This window comes from Rhinopithecus roxellana, chromosome 14 (genome assembly GCF_007565055.1).
Source record: "Rhinopithecus roxellana isolate Shanxi Qingling chromosome 14, ASM756505v1, whole genome shotgun sequence".
Classification (NCBI taxonomy): domain Eukaryota; kingdom Metazoa; phylum Chordata; class Mammalia; order Primates; family Cercopithecidae; genus Rhinopithecus; species Rhinopithecus roxellana.
The window spans coordinates 88157251-88172481 of record NC_044562.1 but is presented as its reverse complement, the minus strand read 5'-3'; the positions used below and the strand labels follow the sequence as shown (position 1 = coordinate 88172481).

Below are 15231 nucleotides of genomic sequence, written 5' to 3'. Positions count from 1 at the left end.
GATCTCAGCTCACCGCAACCTCCACCTCCCAGGTTCAATCAATTCTCCTGCCTCAGCCTCCCAAGTATGTGGGACTACAGGTGTGCACCACCACACCCAGATAATTTTTGTATTTTTAGTAGAGACGGGGGTTTCACCATGTTGCCCAGGTTGGTCTCGAACTGCTGACCTCAGGTGATCCACCCACCTCGACCTCTCAAAGTGTTGGGACTACAGGCATAAGCTACCATGTCCAGCCCAGAAACCTTATTCTTTATTAGCAAATAAACCAAGTCCAAGCAAGAACAAGTAAGCAGCTCTCCTAACAGGATCACAGGGATATTGGGATTAATTCCTATGCAAATCTACTAGGTCTCCTACTTTCCCTTTAAACAGCCTTAGGAATACTAATTCTCATTACCTCACCAGTGTTTTAAGAAACATGCTGTTATTTCAGGAATTAATTCGCTTCTTGGTAGTTTTTGCTGGAAAGCACAGTATCAGGTAGAGAATGACAGGCATGAGCTACACCATCTGACTAATCCAGGCCAAAATAAGTTTTCAGGTACACACAGCACAAAGACTGAGTCGTAAGGTATCCGTAAGGGGACTGCCACACAAAGAGGGCTTCTATTAGGCCACTGCCCCACTCAAAACATTCATGATGTCCCACCACACACAGGACAGATTCCAAGCCCCTTGGATAAGACTGAAGCCCTCCATCGCAGCCCATCAATCCCTGCTTCCTGGAGTTCGGAACCACAACCATGTGCTTCATCAGTGTAAGACTGAGTCTCAGCTCTCACTTTAAGGAGGACTCAAGCAAATGAAGTAAATTTTTGCTGGGTACAGTGGCTCACGCCTGTAATCCCAGCATTTTGGGAGGCCAAGGCAGGTGGATTACTTGAGGTCAGCAGTTTGAGACCAGCCTGACCAACATGGTGAAATGTTGTCTCTACTAAAAATACAAAACTTAGGCTGGGCGCCGTGGCTCATCCCTGTAATCCCAGCACTTTGGGAGGCCGAGGCGGGTGGATCACCTGAGGTCAGAAGTTTGAGACCAGCCTGGGCAACAGAGTGAAACCCTATCTCTACTAAAAATACAAAAATAATCTGGGTGTGGTGGCACAAGCCTGTAATTCCAGCTATTTGGAGGCTGAGGCATAAGAATCACCTGAACCGAGGAGGCGGAGGTTGCAGTGAGCCGAGATCATACCACTGCCCGCCAGCCTGAGTGACAGAGCAAGACTGTGTCTCAAAAAAACAAAAAAATTAGCTGGGTGTGGTGGTGCATGCGTTTAATCCCAGCTACTCAGGAGGCTGAGGCATGAGAATTACTTGAACTCAGGAGGTGGAGGCTGCAGTGAGCCAAGAGTGCACCACTGCACTCCAGCCTGGGTGACAGAGTAAGACTCCATCTCCAAAAAAAAAAAAAAAAAAAAAGAAGTAATCTTTTAAAAAATGATCTATGGGATCAAGTGCTAATGTTTTAAGAGAGAAAACATATCATGCGGGTTGAAATTGACCTGTCTTTAAATTGCACGTTTTCTTTCTTTCTTAGGAAAGGGGGGATATCATCTGTAGAATATCCAGATTTATTAAATGGGCTATAAGACAAGAACTTCTTTACCTTTCCTCTTCCTGCTGCTAGATATTTGGTTTAACATGGTTCATTATCATGGTTGGATGAATGTTTAACATGGCCTGGTTACAGCTCCATTCCATTTCAGTTATAAACGTCACATCTCTTAAAATATAGCCAAGATGATGAAGCTGATGGAGTATGACGGTGTTCAAACTTAGATAAGCTAATTCAATAGACAACTAGAAATGCCAACGAGTCCATCGTAAGAGCTTAACCGGTTTTTATTTTGAGAGCTTAGATTATGTAGATAAAGGAAACTGCCAACTCTAAAAATGCAACAGTTGTACTAAAATTATCAAGCATTTATAAAGAATGAATATTAAAAAAACGTGGTCTTACGTTGAGTGCCAAGTTGCTCCTTAAGTCTTTGTTCTTTACTTCTCCCATTGTGGAGCTTCAAACACAAAGAATAAGGTCACACTTCCTGTTTGTTATTTCAGAGGTACATTATACATTACACCTCTTTAAATGTCTCAATAGGATTCTTAACCCAGGAAAAAAATAAAAATATCATCTCCACAGTTAAATTATCTAAAGAATAGCAAGAGCTGTTAACTCCATAAATCCCATATCATATTACCAAAGAACAGGGAAATTCTGCTTTTAAAAAATGAAAATAGGCCAGGAGTGGTGGCTGACACCTATAATCCCAACACCTTGAGATGCCAAGGTGGTTGGATCATCTGAGGCCAGGAGTTCCAGACCAGACCAGCCTGGCCAACATGGTAAAACCCCATCTCTACTGAAAATACAAAAATTTGCTGGGCATGGTGTGGGTGCCCCTGTAATCCCAGCTTCTCAGGAGGCTGAGGCAGGAGAATCACTTAAACCAGGGAGGCAGAGGTCGCAGTGAGCTGAGATGGCGCCATCTGGGCAAAAAGAGTGAAAAGTGAAACTCTGTCACAAAAATTAAAAAAAATAATAAAATAAAAATATGCTAAGCTAGCATAGTAGAATGTTTCAAAACAGCCCAATAAAAGCTGATGTTACAGTATAGTATAGTTGCTAGCACAGCTCCAGGTTAGGATAAGCTGTTAGAACATGAGATTGACATTCCACCTGTTTCTTCAACATGGGGCAAAGTACAGTATGGTTAAGAGTCGGATTTCTAGGCCAGACAGACCTGTAGGAATCCTGATTCTGCCACTTATTAGCTATGTATTCTTGAGCAAGTTATTTAACTTCTCTATGTGTGTCTCTTCATATGCCAAATGAGGATAATAATAATAGATATCTTACAGATTTTGTATGAAGATTAATGCACACAAAGTGCTCAGCACAGTGCCAAACACACGGAAGTACACAATAAATGTCCAGTTATTGCTTTTCTATCATTGCCTAGCTACACATAAGCAACATATGGTCCTGATTCTTGATAATGAAATATTCTTCATAAACCACTTCTGAGGGCTAGAGTAAGAGTAATCAGAGAATGAAAGATTAAACCGACCCTTTCTCTTCTTAGACGACAGGTCCTATGTAAGATACACATACCACATGCTGTCAACCCATCTGAGACACTCAGCTTTCAAATGACAGTTCTTCTCTGAAGCTAACCTAGCCAAAAGAGAGAAGTACACTATCTGTTAAGCTGTGTCAGTAGCTAAGTCTGTGTTTCTAAATTAAAAACATGTAAGTTGCCGGCCGGGCGCGGTGGCTCACGCCTGTAATCTCAGCACTTTGGGAGGCTGTGTTTGTCGGATCACGAGGTCAGGAGATCGAGATTATCCTGGTTAACATGGTGAAACCCTGTCTCTACTAAAAATACAAAAAATTAGCCTGGTGTGGTGGCCGGCGCCTGTAGTCCCAGCTACTCGGGAGGTTGAGGCAGGAGAATGGCATGAGCCCGGGAGGCGGAGCTTGCAGTGAGCCGAGATCGCACCACTGCACTCCAGCCTGGGTGACAGAGTGAGACTCCATCTCAAAAAGAAAAAAAAAAGTAAGTTGCCTTTTTCACTAATAATTAGTAACTTAGCCAGAGGCTGATCATATCAGATAGAAACTGGCCCCGTGCATAGATATGTATTCACTTATACATACTATTAGAGAGAGGTAACATATCACATCAAAGATGGATTTTAAAAGCATTGTATTGTAGCCATATAATTTTTAAATTTTTTTTTTTTTTTTTTTTGAGACAGAGTCTCACCCTGTCGCCCAGGCTGGAGCGCAGTGGCGCCTGCAAGCTCTGCCGCCCGGGTTCAAGTGATTCTCCTGCCTCAGCCTCCAGAGTAGCTTGGATTACTAGTGCCTGCCACTGCGCCTGGTTAATTTTTGTAGTTTTAGTAGACACAAGGTTTCACCATCTTGGCCAGGCTAGTCATGAACTCCTGACCTTGTGATCCACCCGCCTCAGCCTCCCAAAGTGCTGGGATTACAGGCGTGAGCCACCGTGCCCAGCCATAATTTCTTAATTCTATAATATCTGGTGGTATCCTGTGGCATTTAATCACACAGTAATTTCTGAAGCACTTCTGCAGACTCATATGAGTTAACTTCTAGGTATTTGGCTCCTAAACCTCTTAAGGAAGTCACTGCATTCATATGCCATAGTGCCTGCTTACTAAATTAATGAATGAATAATCAGGGTCACTTTTTTTTAGATGGAGTTTCACTCTTGTTGCCCAGACTGGAGTGCAATGACACAATCTCGGCTCACTGCAACCTCTGCCTCTTGGGTTCAAGTGATTCTCCTGCCTCAGCCTCCCAAGTAGCTGGGCTTACAGGCATGCACCACCACACGCAGATAATTTTGTATTTTCAGTAGAGACAGGGTTTCTCCATGTTGGTCTCAAACTCCCAACCTCAGATGATCCGCCTGCCTCAGCTTCCCAATGTGCTGGGATTACAGGTGTGAGCCACCGTGCCCAGCCTTAGGGTCACATATTAAATATAGGAAATTTAAGGAGAAACTAATATGCAAAGCATATGGGCTCACAACAGGCTACACAGCAATGAACATGCCTCATTTACAAAATAGAAACACAGTAATAAAAATATGACAGGTTTTCAACTAAGAATGACAATATAATTTATATTAGACAGACAATAGCAGAGAAAGCTCAGAAACCTGGATCTGAATCCTAAATCTGCTTTTTCTCATTATTTGGTATTACAGAGACTAAGAAGAACAAAAGAAAGCACATTTCATTCTTTTAAAAAATGTACGCTAGGCCAAGCGCAGTGGCTCATGCCTGTAATCCCAGCACTTTGGGAAGCTGAGGTGGGCAGATCACCTGAGGTTGGGAGTTCAAGACCAGCCTGACTAACATGGAGAAACCCTGTCTCTACTAAAAATACAAAGTTACCCAGGCATGGTGGCACATGCCTGTAATCCCAGCTACTTGGGAGGCTGAGGTCAGAGAATCGCTTGAACCCGGGAGGCAGAGGTTGCGGTGAGCCGAGATCATGCCATTGTACTCCAGCCTGGGCAACAAGAATGAAACTCTGTCTCAAAAAAAACAAAAAGTACGCTATATCTAAGCTATGGCACGACAAGTATACAGTTTATTATATACATCACAGTGCAATGGAAGGAGTATGGGCTGGACCCAGCTCTGCTAGTAGTTAGAGGTACACAATCGCTTAATGTTCTTTAGGGCTACGTTTCCTTATTTTGTTCATTAAGGGGATTGGATAATATAATCTGCAAATCCATTTTAGCTCTGAAATTGTACTGCTCAGTAGTGTCTCTTACAGACATATTCGCCATGAAACCATTTATATTACAAGAGTGGTTAATGTTTTCATTACATCCTTTTACAAAAGCATTTACATATATATATATATTTTTTTTTCTTTTCTTTTCTTTTTAGAGACAAGGTCTCACTGTCACTGAGGCTGGAGTGCAGTGGCACACTCACAGCTCACTGCAGCCTCAACCTCCCAGGTTCAAGCAATTTCTCCCACCTCAGCCTCCCAAGTAGCTGAGACTAGAGGCACACCATCATGCCCAGCTAATTTTTGTATTTTTTGTAGAAATGGGGTTTTGACATATTACCCAGGTTTGTCTCGAACTCCTAGGCTCAAGCAATCCGCCTGCCTCAGCCTCCCAAAGTGCTGGGATTACAGGCATGAGCCACCACACCCAGACAAAAGCATTTTTTTTCCTTCTTTTTTTTTTAGGGGCTTTCTGGCAAAAACTGAAAATCCTGCTAGACAAATTCTAAAAGAGCTGTTAACACTGCCAAAAGCATTTCTAATTTAACGAAGAAATTGTACCTGGGTCTAAGTCCTCACTACAAACTCCACATACCTTTATATGAACATGAGGATAAGATTACACCAAGATTTAACTTCTCAAGATAAAAGATTAACTGAAGAACAATTCTGATACCTTGTACTAAGTACTACGAACACAACCACCATAAGTGACTATGTGATACTTATGCTCATGAACACCCTCAAAAATCTTGTTTCATCACTCAATAACAAAATAACTTTTGCTGAAATCATTAAAATTAGCTCAGTAAAAAAGCAAATGCACAAAGAAGTACAAGGATATTTATTTTATAGCATTATTAGTAGTAACAAAAGATTGGAAAGCATCTAAACATACAGCAACAAGAAAGGGCTAAACACATTATAACACATTTAGAAAATGAAACTATTTAATCATTCAAAATAATGATTAAGTAGAGGCAGTTCCATGTTAATCATATGGAACAATTTCCAAGAATTTACAAGTCAGGACAATGGACATAGGGTGCTATCATCTGCAAAAGAGAAAAAAGCAAAAATGAAATATATGTGTAGACTATCTCTGGATAGTTACAGAATGAACTAGTTCACAACAGCTGCCTTTAGGAAAAATAATTAGAGGTCAGTATTATAGGGGTAGGAAGAAAACATACTTTTTTTTTTTTTTTTTTTGAGGCAGAGTTTTACTTTTGTCACCCAGGCTGGAGTGTGATGGTGCGATCTGGCTACTGCAACCTCTGCCTCCTGGGTTCAAGCGATTCTCCTGCCTCAGCCTCCCAAGTAGCTGGGATTACAGGCGCCCACCACCACATCTGGCTAATTTTTGTATTTTTAGTAGAGATGGAGTTTCACCATGTTGGCCAGGCCAGTCTCGAACTCCTGACTTCAGGTGATCTTTCCAGCTCAGCCTCCCAAAGTGCTGGGATTACATGCGTGAGCCACCGCACCCGTGCGAAAATATACTTTTAAAACTTCTTGTAGTACATTTAAAATTTTTTTCCATAGGTATGGTGCATCTATTTCTATTTTTAAAGTTACATTTTCTTTTTTTAAGTTACAATGTCAAGTGAATAAATGAACAGTGAAAAAAAAGTCCAATTGTCCAACTGTATATATATACAGATACAAATGCAAACCCACATAAAAAGAGTCTAGAAGGAAATACACCAAAATATTAACAGTGGTTGTCTTTGAGTAGTGGAATATAGGTGATTTATTTTCTTTTATCTTTCTCTATATTCTCCAAATATCTCAATGAACATGTATTAGCTTTGAAATTATAAGAAGTTACATGTTTTTAAAACAAATATACATTTCTATCACAATTTTTTCAGATATTAAATAAAGTACATGCTGTGAGAATATGTATATTTTTATTAGAATTCTGAAACGGTTTCATGCTGGGATTCCATATGTTTGCTCCAGACTCACCCTGAAGTTATTTGAAGGATCCTTGAGACTCTTTTGGATTGCTGCTTGGAGAACATTCTTATAACCTGTCCCTGCTCCTTGAGCTATAAAAGCAGAAGAGAGATACTGAGTTAAAACTTATAAATTATTATCAAATAAATCTTCAACAGTGGTTCAGTCCAAGGTCAACCATCAGCTTTCAAAATACCCTAAACTTTCCAGCCACCTTACTGAATTCAAAATTTCAGATGACTCTTCGACCCAACATCATTAAGAATGGAGTATAGGGCGCCCTGGCCCTCCCCGCCGCAGCCCCCGCCCCCGGCCCACCCGGCCCGTGGCTGCAGGGTGGCAGTGGCGCGGCGTCGGCGGCGGCGGCAGCAGCGGCAGCGTTTATGTCGGGTCCCACGGGGTCTCGCAGCAGCATGGCGGACTACCTGATCAGCGGCCGCACCAGCTACATGCTCGAGGACGGGCTCACCGCATAGCAGCTCTTCGCCAGCGACGAGGGACTCACCTACAACAACTTCCTGATTCTCCCAGGATTCATAGACTTCATAGCTGATGAGGTGGACCTGACCTCAGCCCTGACCCGATGGTCACGCTGAAGACGCCACTGATCTCCTCCCCCATGGACAGTGTGACAGAGGCTGACATAGCCATCGCCATGGCTCTGATAGGAGGTATTAGTTGCATTCACCACAACTGCACTCCAGAGTTTCAGGCCAGTGAGGTGCTGAAGGTCAAGAAGTTTGAATAGGGCTTCATCACAGACCCCGTGGTGCTGAGTTCCTCGCACACTGTGGGTGATGTGCTGGAGGCCAAGATGCAGCATGGCTTCCCTGGCATCCCCATCACGGAGACGGGCACCATGGGCAGCAAGTTGGTGAGCATCGTCGCCTCCCGAGACATCGACTTTCTTGCTGAGAAGGGCCACACCACCCTCCTCAGTGAAGCGATGACGCCAAGGATCGAGCTAGTGGTGGTTCCAGCAGGTGTGATGTTGAAAGAGGCAAACAAGATCCCACAGCTTAGCAAGAAAGGGAAGCTGCCTATTGTCAATGATCGAGATGAGCTGGTGGCCATTATCACCGACACCCACCTGAAGAAGAACCGAGACTACCCTGCGGCCTCCGAGGATTCCCATAAGCAGGTGCTGTGCGGGGCAGCTGTGGGCACCCGTGAGGATGACAAATACTGCCTGGACCTGCCCACCCAGGTAGGCGTCGACGTCATAGTCTTGAACTCGTCCCAAGGGAACTCAGTGTATCAGATTGCCATGGTGCATTACATCAAACAAAAGTACCCCCACCTCCAGGTGATTGCGGGGAACGTGGTGACAGCAGCCCAGACCAACAACCTTATTGACACTGGTATGGACGGGCTGCGCATGGGCATGGGCTGCGGCTCCATCTCCATCACCCAGGAATTGATGGCCTGTGGTTGGCCCCAAGGCACTGCTGTGTACAAGGTGTCCAAGCATGCCCAGTGCTTTGGTGTGCCCATGATAGCCAATGGCAGCATCCAGACCGTGGGGCATGTGGTCAAAGCCCTGGCCCTTGGAGCCTCCACAGTGATGATGGGCTCCTTGCTGACCGCCACCACGAAGGCTGGCGAGTACTTCTCAGACGGAATGCAGCTCAAGAAGTATCGGGGCATGGGCTCACTGGATGTCATGCAGAAGAGCAGCAGCAGCCAGAAACAATATTTCAATGACAGGGATAAGCTGAAGATCACGCAGGGTGTCTCGGGCTCCATCCAGGACCAAGGGGCCATTCAGAAGTTCATGCCCTACCTCATAGTGGGCATCTAGCATGGCTTCCAGGATATCGGGGCCTGCAGCCTGTCTGTCCTTCGGTCCATGATGTGCTCAGGGGAGCTCAAGTTTGAGAAGCGGACCATGTCGGCCCAGATCGAGGGTGGCGTCCATGGCCTGCACTCTTATGAGAAGCGACTGTACTGAGGACAGCAGTGCAGGGTGAGGTGGTGGAGGGAGTGCACCCCAGTGTCCACCTTCGGGCACAGCCTCCCTCCATCACTGAGTGGTCCACAGATTTGCACTACAGGTTCCCCAGCTCCTTTCCAGGGAGAGAGGAGGGGAGGCTCTGAGGGGTCTGCAGCCACCCTCACTGAGCATCCCCTGCAGAGTCAGGACTGCTCCCTGGGCTAGGCTGCCCTGGGATCCCCCCTGAACCCAGCCAGCCGGGCTCTCAGGCCCTGCACCTGCCTCAGGTCTTTCTTGCTGTAGCCTGCTCCAGCCCAGCCCCCACCCCAGGGGCAGGAGGCTCCTCCTGGCTTCTCCTGTAGGACACCTCCCTGTCCCCAGTCCCTCAGGAAATGGTGCTCTCCTGGCCCTGCCTCTGGCCCTTCCCGGGCGGCTGCCCCCTCAGCCATGTGGCATTTCTGAGCTCCTGACCTAGGCCAAGGGGAGGTCTCTGCCCCCTTCCCTGACCCTGGGCTACCCTTGGGTCCTGCTCCTCAAGCCACTCCCCAGTCCCTGGCCCTGGGGAGGAGGCCGCCCTGGTCATGGCTGCCTGCCTGTTATTCCTGACTCACCACCGTCCCCAGGTGTACCATTCCTGCCCTCTCCTCAGCTGCAGTTGAAGGCTTTAACTTTGCACACTTTGGGATCACTGGTGAGTCACTGTGTGTTAAATAATCGGAATAAATCAAGTAGGTCTCAAAAAACAAACAAAAAAAAAGAATGGAGTATAAATGCTACTTCTGTTCTCGATCTTTGATCAGTCATTTAGAGTGTGTTGGGGTGGAAGAGTGCTCTATAGATCAATGAGTCTGAGCCATGCCCTTTAGGCTGTGATGGTATGGTGGCAGTGAACTTGCTAACAGAGCCGAAGCTGAGGTTGAGTCTAAAAGACAATGAGGGATGCAAGTAAGGGAGAAGGCCAATGTGAGTCTGGTCCTTTTTATCAAGGAAGAAATCGAATGTGCTCTTTTCCATAAGGAGGTTTTATGAAATTTGGGACACATGCAAGGAAAGTATGAGACCCAAGTGACATCACCTGAAGTTGGATAGTGGTTGTGAGGCCAAATACCAGAGCAAGGCAGTAGGGTTCAGCATACATGCAAAACTCCTGAATGTCTATAGCTCTGCCAGCCTGTGCAGATCCCAGATTCTTTCTTGAAGACTGAAATGTTAAGAACTGCTTGGCAGCATTTTGCAGAGATCATGAATATACAGGGCAATGGAGTTGGCATATCTGGGATATGAAGAATATAAAGGGACGTGATTTCTAGCCACAAGCTAAAGGGGGCTTTGGTCATCCGGATTCCATTCCATCCACTTATCCAACAAATGAATCTTTACCAGTCACGCCCCGCCCCATGCACAGAGTACTTCCTCTAGGCCACTGAGAGGCCAACATTCTTACCAGACTGCTTGTATTTCTGGATTTTTGTCTTCAGGTCTATTCTGTGGATGTTCTTTAGGCATTTTTCTAATAAATCCAGTTGATCTGGGGCAACCAGATTTAGTTTCTCCAACTCAACCACAAGGTCCAAGAAACTCTAAGAGAACAACCAACAAAAAACAAATGTCAATAGAGCTAGCTAGACCAGGTGCAGTAGCCCATGCCTGTAGTCCCAGCACTTTGGGAGGCTGAGGCGGGAAGACTGCTTGAGCCCAAGAGTTTGAGACCAGCCTGAGCAAAATAGCGAGACCTCCATCTCTACAAAAAATAAAAAAATAAGCTGAGTGTGGTGGCATACACCTGTGGTCCCAGCTACTCAGGAGACAGAGGTGGAGGATCACTTGAACCCAGAGGTCAAGGCTGTAGTGAGCAATGATTGCGCCATGGCACTCCAGCCTAGGCAGCAGAGTGAGACCTTGTCTCCAAATAAAAAAAAAAAATAGAGCTGACTAATAAGCCCCACGTGCAAACCTCAGTCCATGTGATTTATAGCAGTAAGAAAATGTGACAAGATGAGCCCTTTCAGTGACCTTCAGTGATCTTAAACCAGATATCTCTGTCATGAGCAACTTAGACTCCTGATTTTTACTCAGAACAGAGGTGGTGGTAAGTTTTTTGGTCATCAATCTGCTCCTTGGTTGCAGACAGACACGTGTGCCATGTTGTGTCATTGAGAAGGACCGTGGAAGAGCAGGGCTGAAAAGAGAACCCTCCTGAGTTTATTATTTTCCAAAAGGCCAGGCTGGTCTCATAGTGAAAAACTCTAAGGGCTTCTCCGAAAAAGGGAGAAGGAAGGTAGCTGGGGAAAGACTTTATGAGAAAAATCACATGATATAAAGTTTCCAAAATATTTGAATCAGTGCTGGACCTTCCAACTCATTCTGACCTTCTGACTCAGGGGGTTATAAAAAAGCGAAATTACAACAAGGTTTGAGTGTTCTGCTATTCATTTACCTTGGGCCACAGTGATTATGAACAAACTATAGTTCAGAAACAGGCATTGCTTTGGGATCTATTTCCTTTGCATTTAACATTTGGTTACTGAAGTGCTATCTTTATTTTTGAAAATAATAATCATAATTTAAATATATAAAAATGACTGAGAGAGACAATTACTAGCAGAAACCAAAAAGGGAGTTCTAGTTTCATTTTCCTTCCCATTTTGCGTTTAATGGGACTTAAGAAACAAAACTAAAATCATTAGGAACATGAGGAAATTCTCAAGCAATGACTTATCTGAATCGTCAGAGGCAGGCACTGGCCTGCCAATTTTGAGGACCTATTGTCATGTTTTAGAAACAATAGGTTCTCAGACATTTCCTGGCCTATCCTTAGGTCAACAGTACCACGTAGGGCCAACTGGAATGTTGTTTTTATTTATTTATTTATTTATTTTGAGATGGAGTCTCACTCTGTAGCCCAGGCTGGAGTGCAATAGCACAGTCTTGGCTTACTGCAACCTCTGCCTCCTGAGTTCAAGCAATTCTCATGTCTCAGCCTCCCAAGTAGCTGGAATTACAGGCGCCCACCACCATGCCCAGCTAATTTTTGTATTTTTAGTAGAGATGAGGTTTTGCCATGTTGGCCAGGCTGGTCTTGAACTCCTGACCTCAAGTGATCTGCCCGGCTTGGCCTCCCAAAGTGCTGGGATTACAGGCATGAGCCACTGTGCTAGGCCAACTGGAGTTTAAATATTTTTCTTTTTTGTTGTTGTTGTTTTTTTGAGACAGAGTCTTGCTCTGTCGCCCAGGCTGTAGTGCAATGGCGCAATCTCGGCTCACTGCAACCTCTGCCTCCTGGGTTCAAGTGATTCTCCTGCCTCCGCCTCCTGTAGCTGGGATTATAGGCGCCTACCACCACGCCGGCTAATTTTTTGTATTTTTAGTAGAGACGGAGTTTCACCAGGTTGGCCAGGCTGGTCTCAAACTCCTGACCTCAGGTGATCCACCCACCTCTGTCTCTCAAAGTGCTAGGATTACAGGCATGAGCCACCACGCGTGGCCATGGATTTTAAATATTTTTCTAGTAATCATGATATCCCCTAGATCTTCACCACTACCTGGTTTTCTTTTCTTGTCTTTTTTTTTTTTTTTTTGAGACGGAGTCTCGCTCTGTCGCCCAGGCTGGAGTGCAGTGGCCGGATCTCAGCTCACTGCAAGCTCCACCTCCCGGGTTCACGCCATTCTCCTGCCTCAGCCTCCCTAGTAGCTGGGACTACAGGCGCCCGCCACCTCACCCGGCTAGTTTTTTTTTTTTGTATTTTTTAGTAGAGACGGGGTTTCACCGGGTTAGCCAGGATGGTCTCGATCTCCTGACCTTGTGATCCGCCCATCTTGGCCTCCCAAAGTGCTGGGATTACAGGCTTGAGCCACCGCGCCCGGCCTTCTTTTTTATCTTTTTTTTTTTGAGACAGAGTCTTGCTCTGTCACCCAGACTGGAGTGCAGCGGCGTGATCTTGGCTCACTGCAAGCTCTGCCTCCCGGGTTCATGCCATTCTCCTACCTCAGCTTCCCAAGTAGCTAGGACTACAGGCACCTGCCACCACACCCAGCTACTTTTTTTGTATTTTTAGTAGAGATAGGGTTTCACTGTGTTAGCCAGGTTGGTCTCGATCTCCTGACCTCGTGATCCACCCGCCTCGGCCTCCCAAAGTGCCAGGATTACAGGCGTGAGCCACCACCCCCGGCCTCCTGGTTTTCAACTCTAAATCTCTACTTTTACCATTTCCCAGATACATCAGTCACAAGAACCTCCCCCCACCCCACTCCTACATGCAGCCTAGACCCCACACTGACCTTGAGTCAGCTGAGAAGAAATAGATGGCAGTAGGAGAGCGATACCATAATGGACTAGCACCTCCTTCCTGTTTCCACCCAGCACAAGCAGATGGGATGTCCTCCCCACACCCCCGTCAAACCAGGGAGGGAAACACATATGAGCCAGGCCTATGAATTTTACAGAAATGAGGATAAAATCCAAGGATAAAAGAAACATCCAAGGCCACACCAGAAGATACTATTATCCTATTTCTTCAATTCATAAACCAATTCTCTTCCCATTCATGTTATTTAAAAACCACCTGAGATGTCTGACTCCCACTACAGTGGCAGCAGACTACCTGCTTCCCTCCCTTTGTATCAAAAATAGTAGCTCCCACTTCTGATAGGCTCTTGGGACCATGAACCAAAAAGAAGAAAACTCACCTTCTCCTTGTTTATCTTGCCTCGGCCCATGTAATCCTTCATGAGGAAAATTAATGAGGATACATCAGATTTATCCAAATCCTCACCAATCTCTGCCATCAGCACTCTGCAAACCAGAAAAGTTCATGTAGGTAATTCAGACACAAGTCCTGAGACAACTCCAAGTGCCCACACCTCCCCTATGCAACAATGGATTGAAAGACTAGTTCTTGCCCCTGTGTAAATGTGTCCCTCCCTCATAAAACAGCAAGCCTGGATCACCCCAGGAAGAGATCTTAAGGGAACTCAAAAAAGGGATCTTGTCCTTGTGCATTTAATAGGAGATGGTACCTCCTTTGCCAACTAACAGCTTCTGAAAACAACTCAGAGAACGGAAACTTCCCTAAAGAATCCCCTAGCTCCCCCAGAGGTTATAGTGAAATGACTTAAGAACCCAAATAACTAACATAAAAGACAGAAATAGAATTTGAAGGAGCCTTGTTGTCTCTGTTTAACAAGCTCTCAGGTGATGTTGATTCAAGGACCATATTTTGAATTGCAAGATGCTAAAGGAAAGAAACACCTGACATATCCCAGCCCACTTCTGAACTTAAAGGGTACAGGCATCTGGATCACGGGGATTCTGAACTTAGATGTCTTTGCCTAGAAACCCTCTCCTGACTCAGTGGTAGCTGGAGCTAACACTATATATATATATAATTTTTTTTCCAGGAAATAGACTTTGAGAACCAACAACCGCATTTTACTGGGGGCTCCTAAGGACAACTTGTGGTTAGTATTGTTAGCATGACATTGTCATCAAGCCCATTTTCCCAGTTAGCCTCTCAGATTCTCGAGGATGACAGATTTTTCATTTTGTGCTAGAGCTTACCAAAACACTTAGCACATGCCAATACACAATGAATAAATAAATCTAGCACTCCCCGTCTACTGGCCCCCTTCTCTTCCCAGAGGGCCTGAAGAATCTCCACTCATCATAGCAAGGAAATGGGAAATGGAGAGATTGCCCTAATTTACTCACTGAAACTCAGTTGGTACCTCCCAGAAAGTCTGAAGACTACTGACATTAAAACTGATGGCTGAATAGGTGGAAGATTAAAAAAAAACAATAATAACAACAACGATAATAATCCCTTGTATCTGTAGAGTGCTTCACAGTTTAAAAAGTACCTCACATAGTAAATTATTACAGCTGATGCTCATAACAACCTTATAAAGTCAGGTATTATTAGTTTTCGCTTTACAAGTAGGAAAACAAAGGCCCAACAAGGTTAGTGATTGGCCCAGGCTGCCTGGCCATAACTGATAGATCTGAGGCTTGAAACAGGTCTTCCAGCTACAGTGAGCTATGATCACGCCACTGCAC

General features: G+C 45.0%; 1 protein-coding gene, 1 non-coding gene and 1 pseudogene across 6 annotated transcripts in view; 1 reads left to right on the top strand and 2 right to left on the bottom strand.

Annotated features, from left to right (window-relative positions):
* The window catches only part of CFLAR (CASP8 and FADD like apoptosis regulator), a 47305-nt gene that overhangs the window by 16982 nt on the left and 15092 nt on the right, over nucleotides 1-15231 (bottom strand). For 3 of the 5 annotated variants that reach the window (XM_010375493.2, XM_010375495.2, XM_010375494.2), the window contains exons 3-6: nucleotides 13866-13971; nucleotides 10624-10759; nucleotides 7256-7338; nucleotides 1964-2018 (exon numbers count right to left, since the gene is read on the bottom strand). In XM_010375493.2, coding sequence (XP_010373795.2) covers nucleotides 1964-2018; nucleotides 7256-7338; nucleotides 10624-10759; nucleotides 13866-13971 — 380 coding nt within the window. Of the gene's footprint in view, nucleotides 1-1963; nucleotides 2019-6113; nucleotides 6340-7255; nucleotides 7339-10623; nucleotides 10760-13865; nucleotides 13972-15231 lie in introns of those variants that run through there. The other 2 variants (XM_010375497.2, XM_030916356.1) reach the window with 1 other exon arrangement.
* On the bottom strand, nucleotides 5748-5810 carry LOC115893345. The gene has a single exon (XR_004053359.1). It is a non-coding gene; the product is annotated as a U7 small nuclear RNA (small nuclear RNA).
* LOC104656360 lies at nucleotides 7630-9197 on the top strand (annotated as a pseudogene).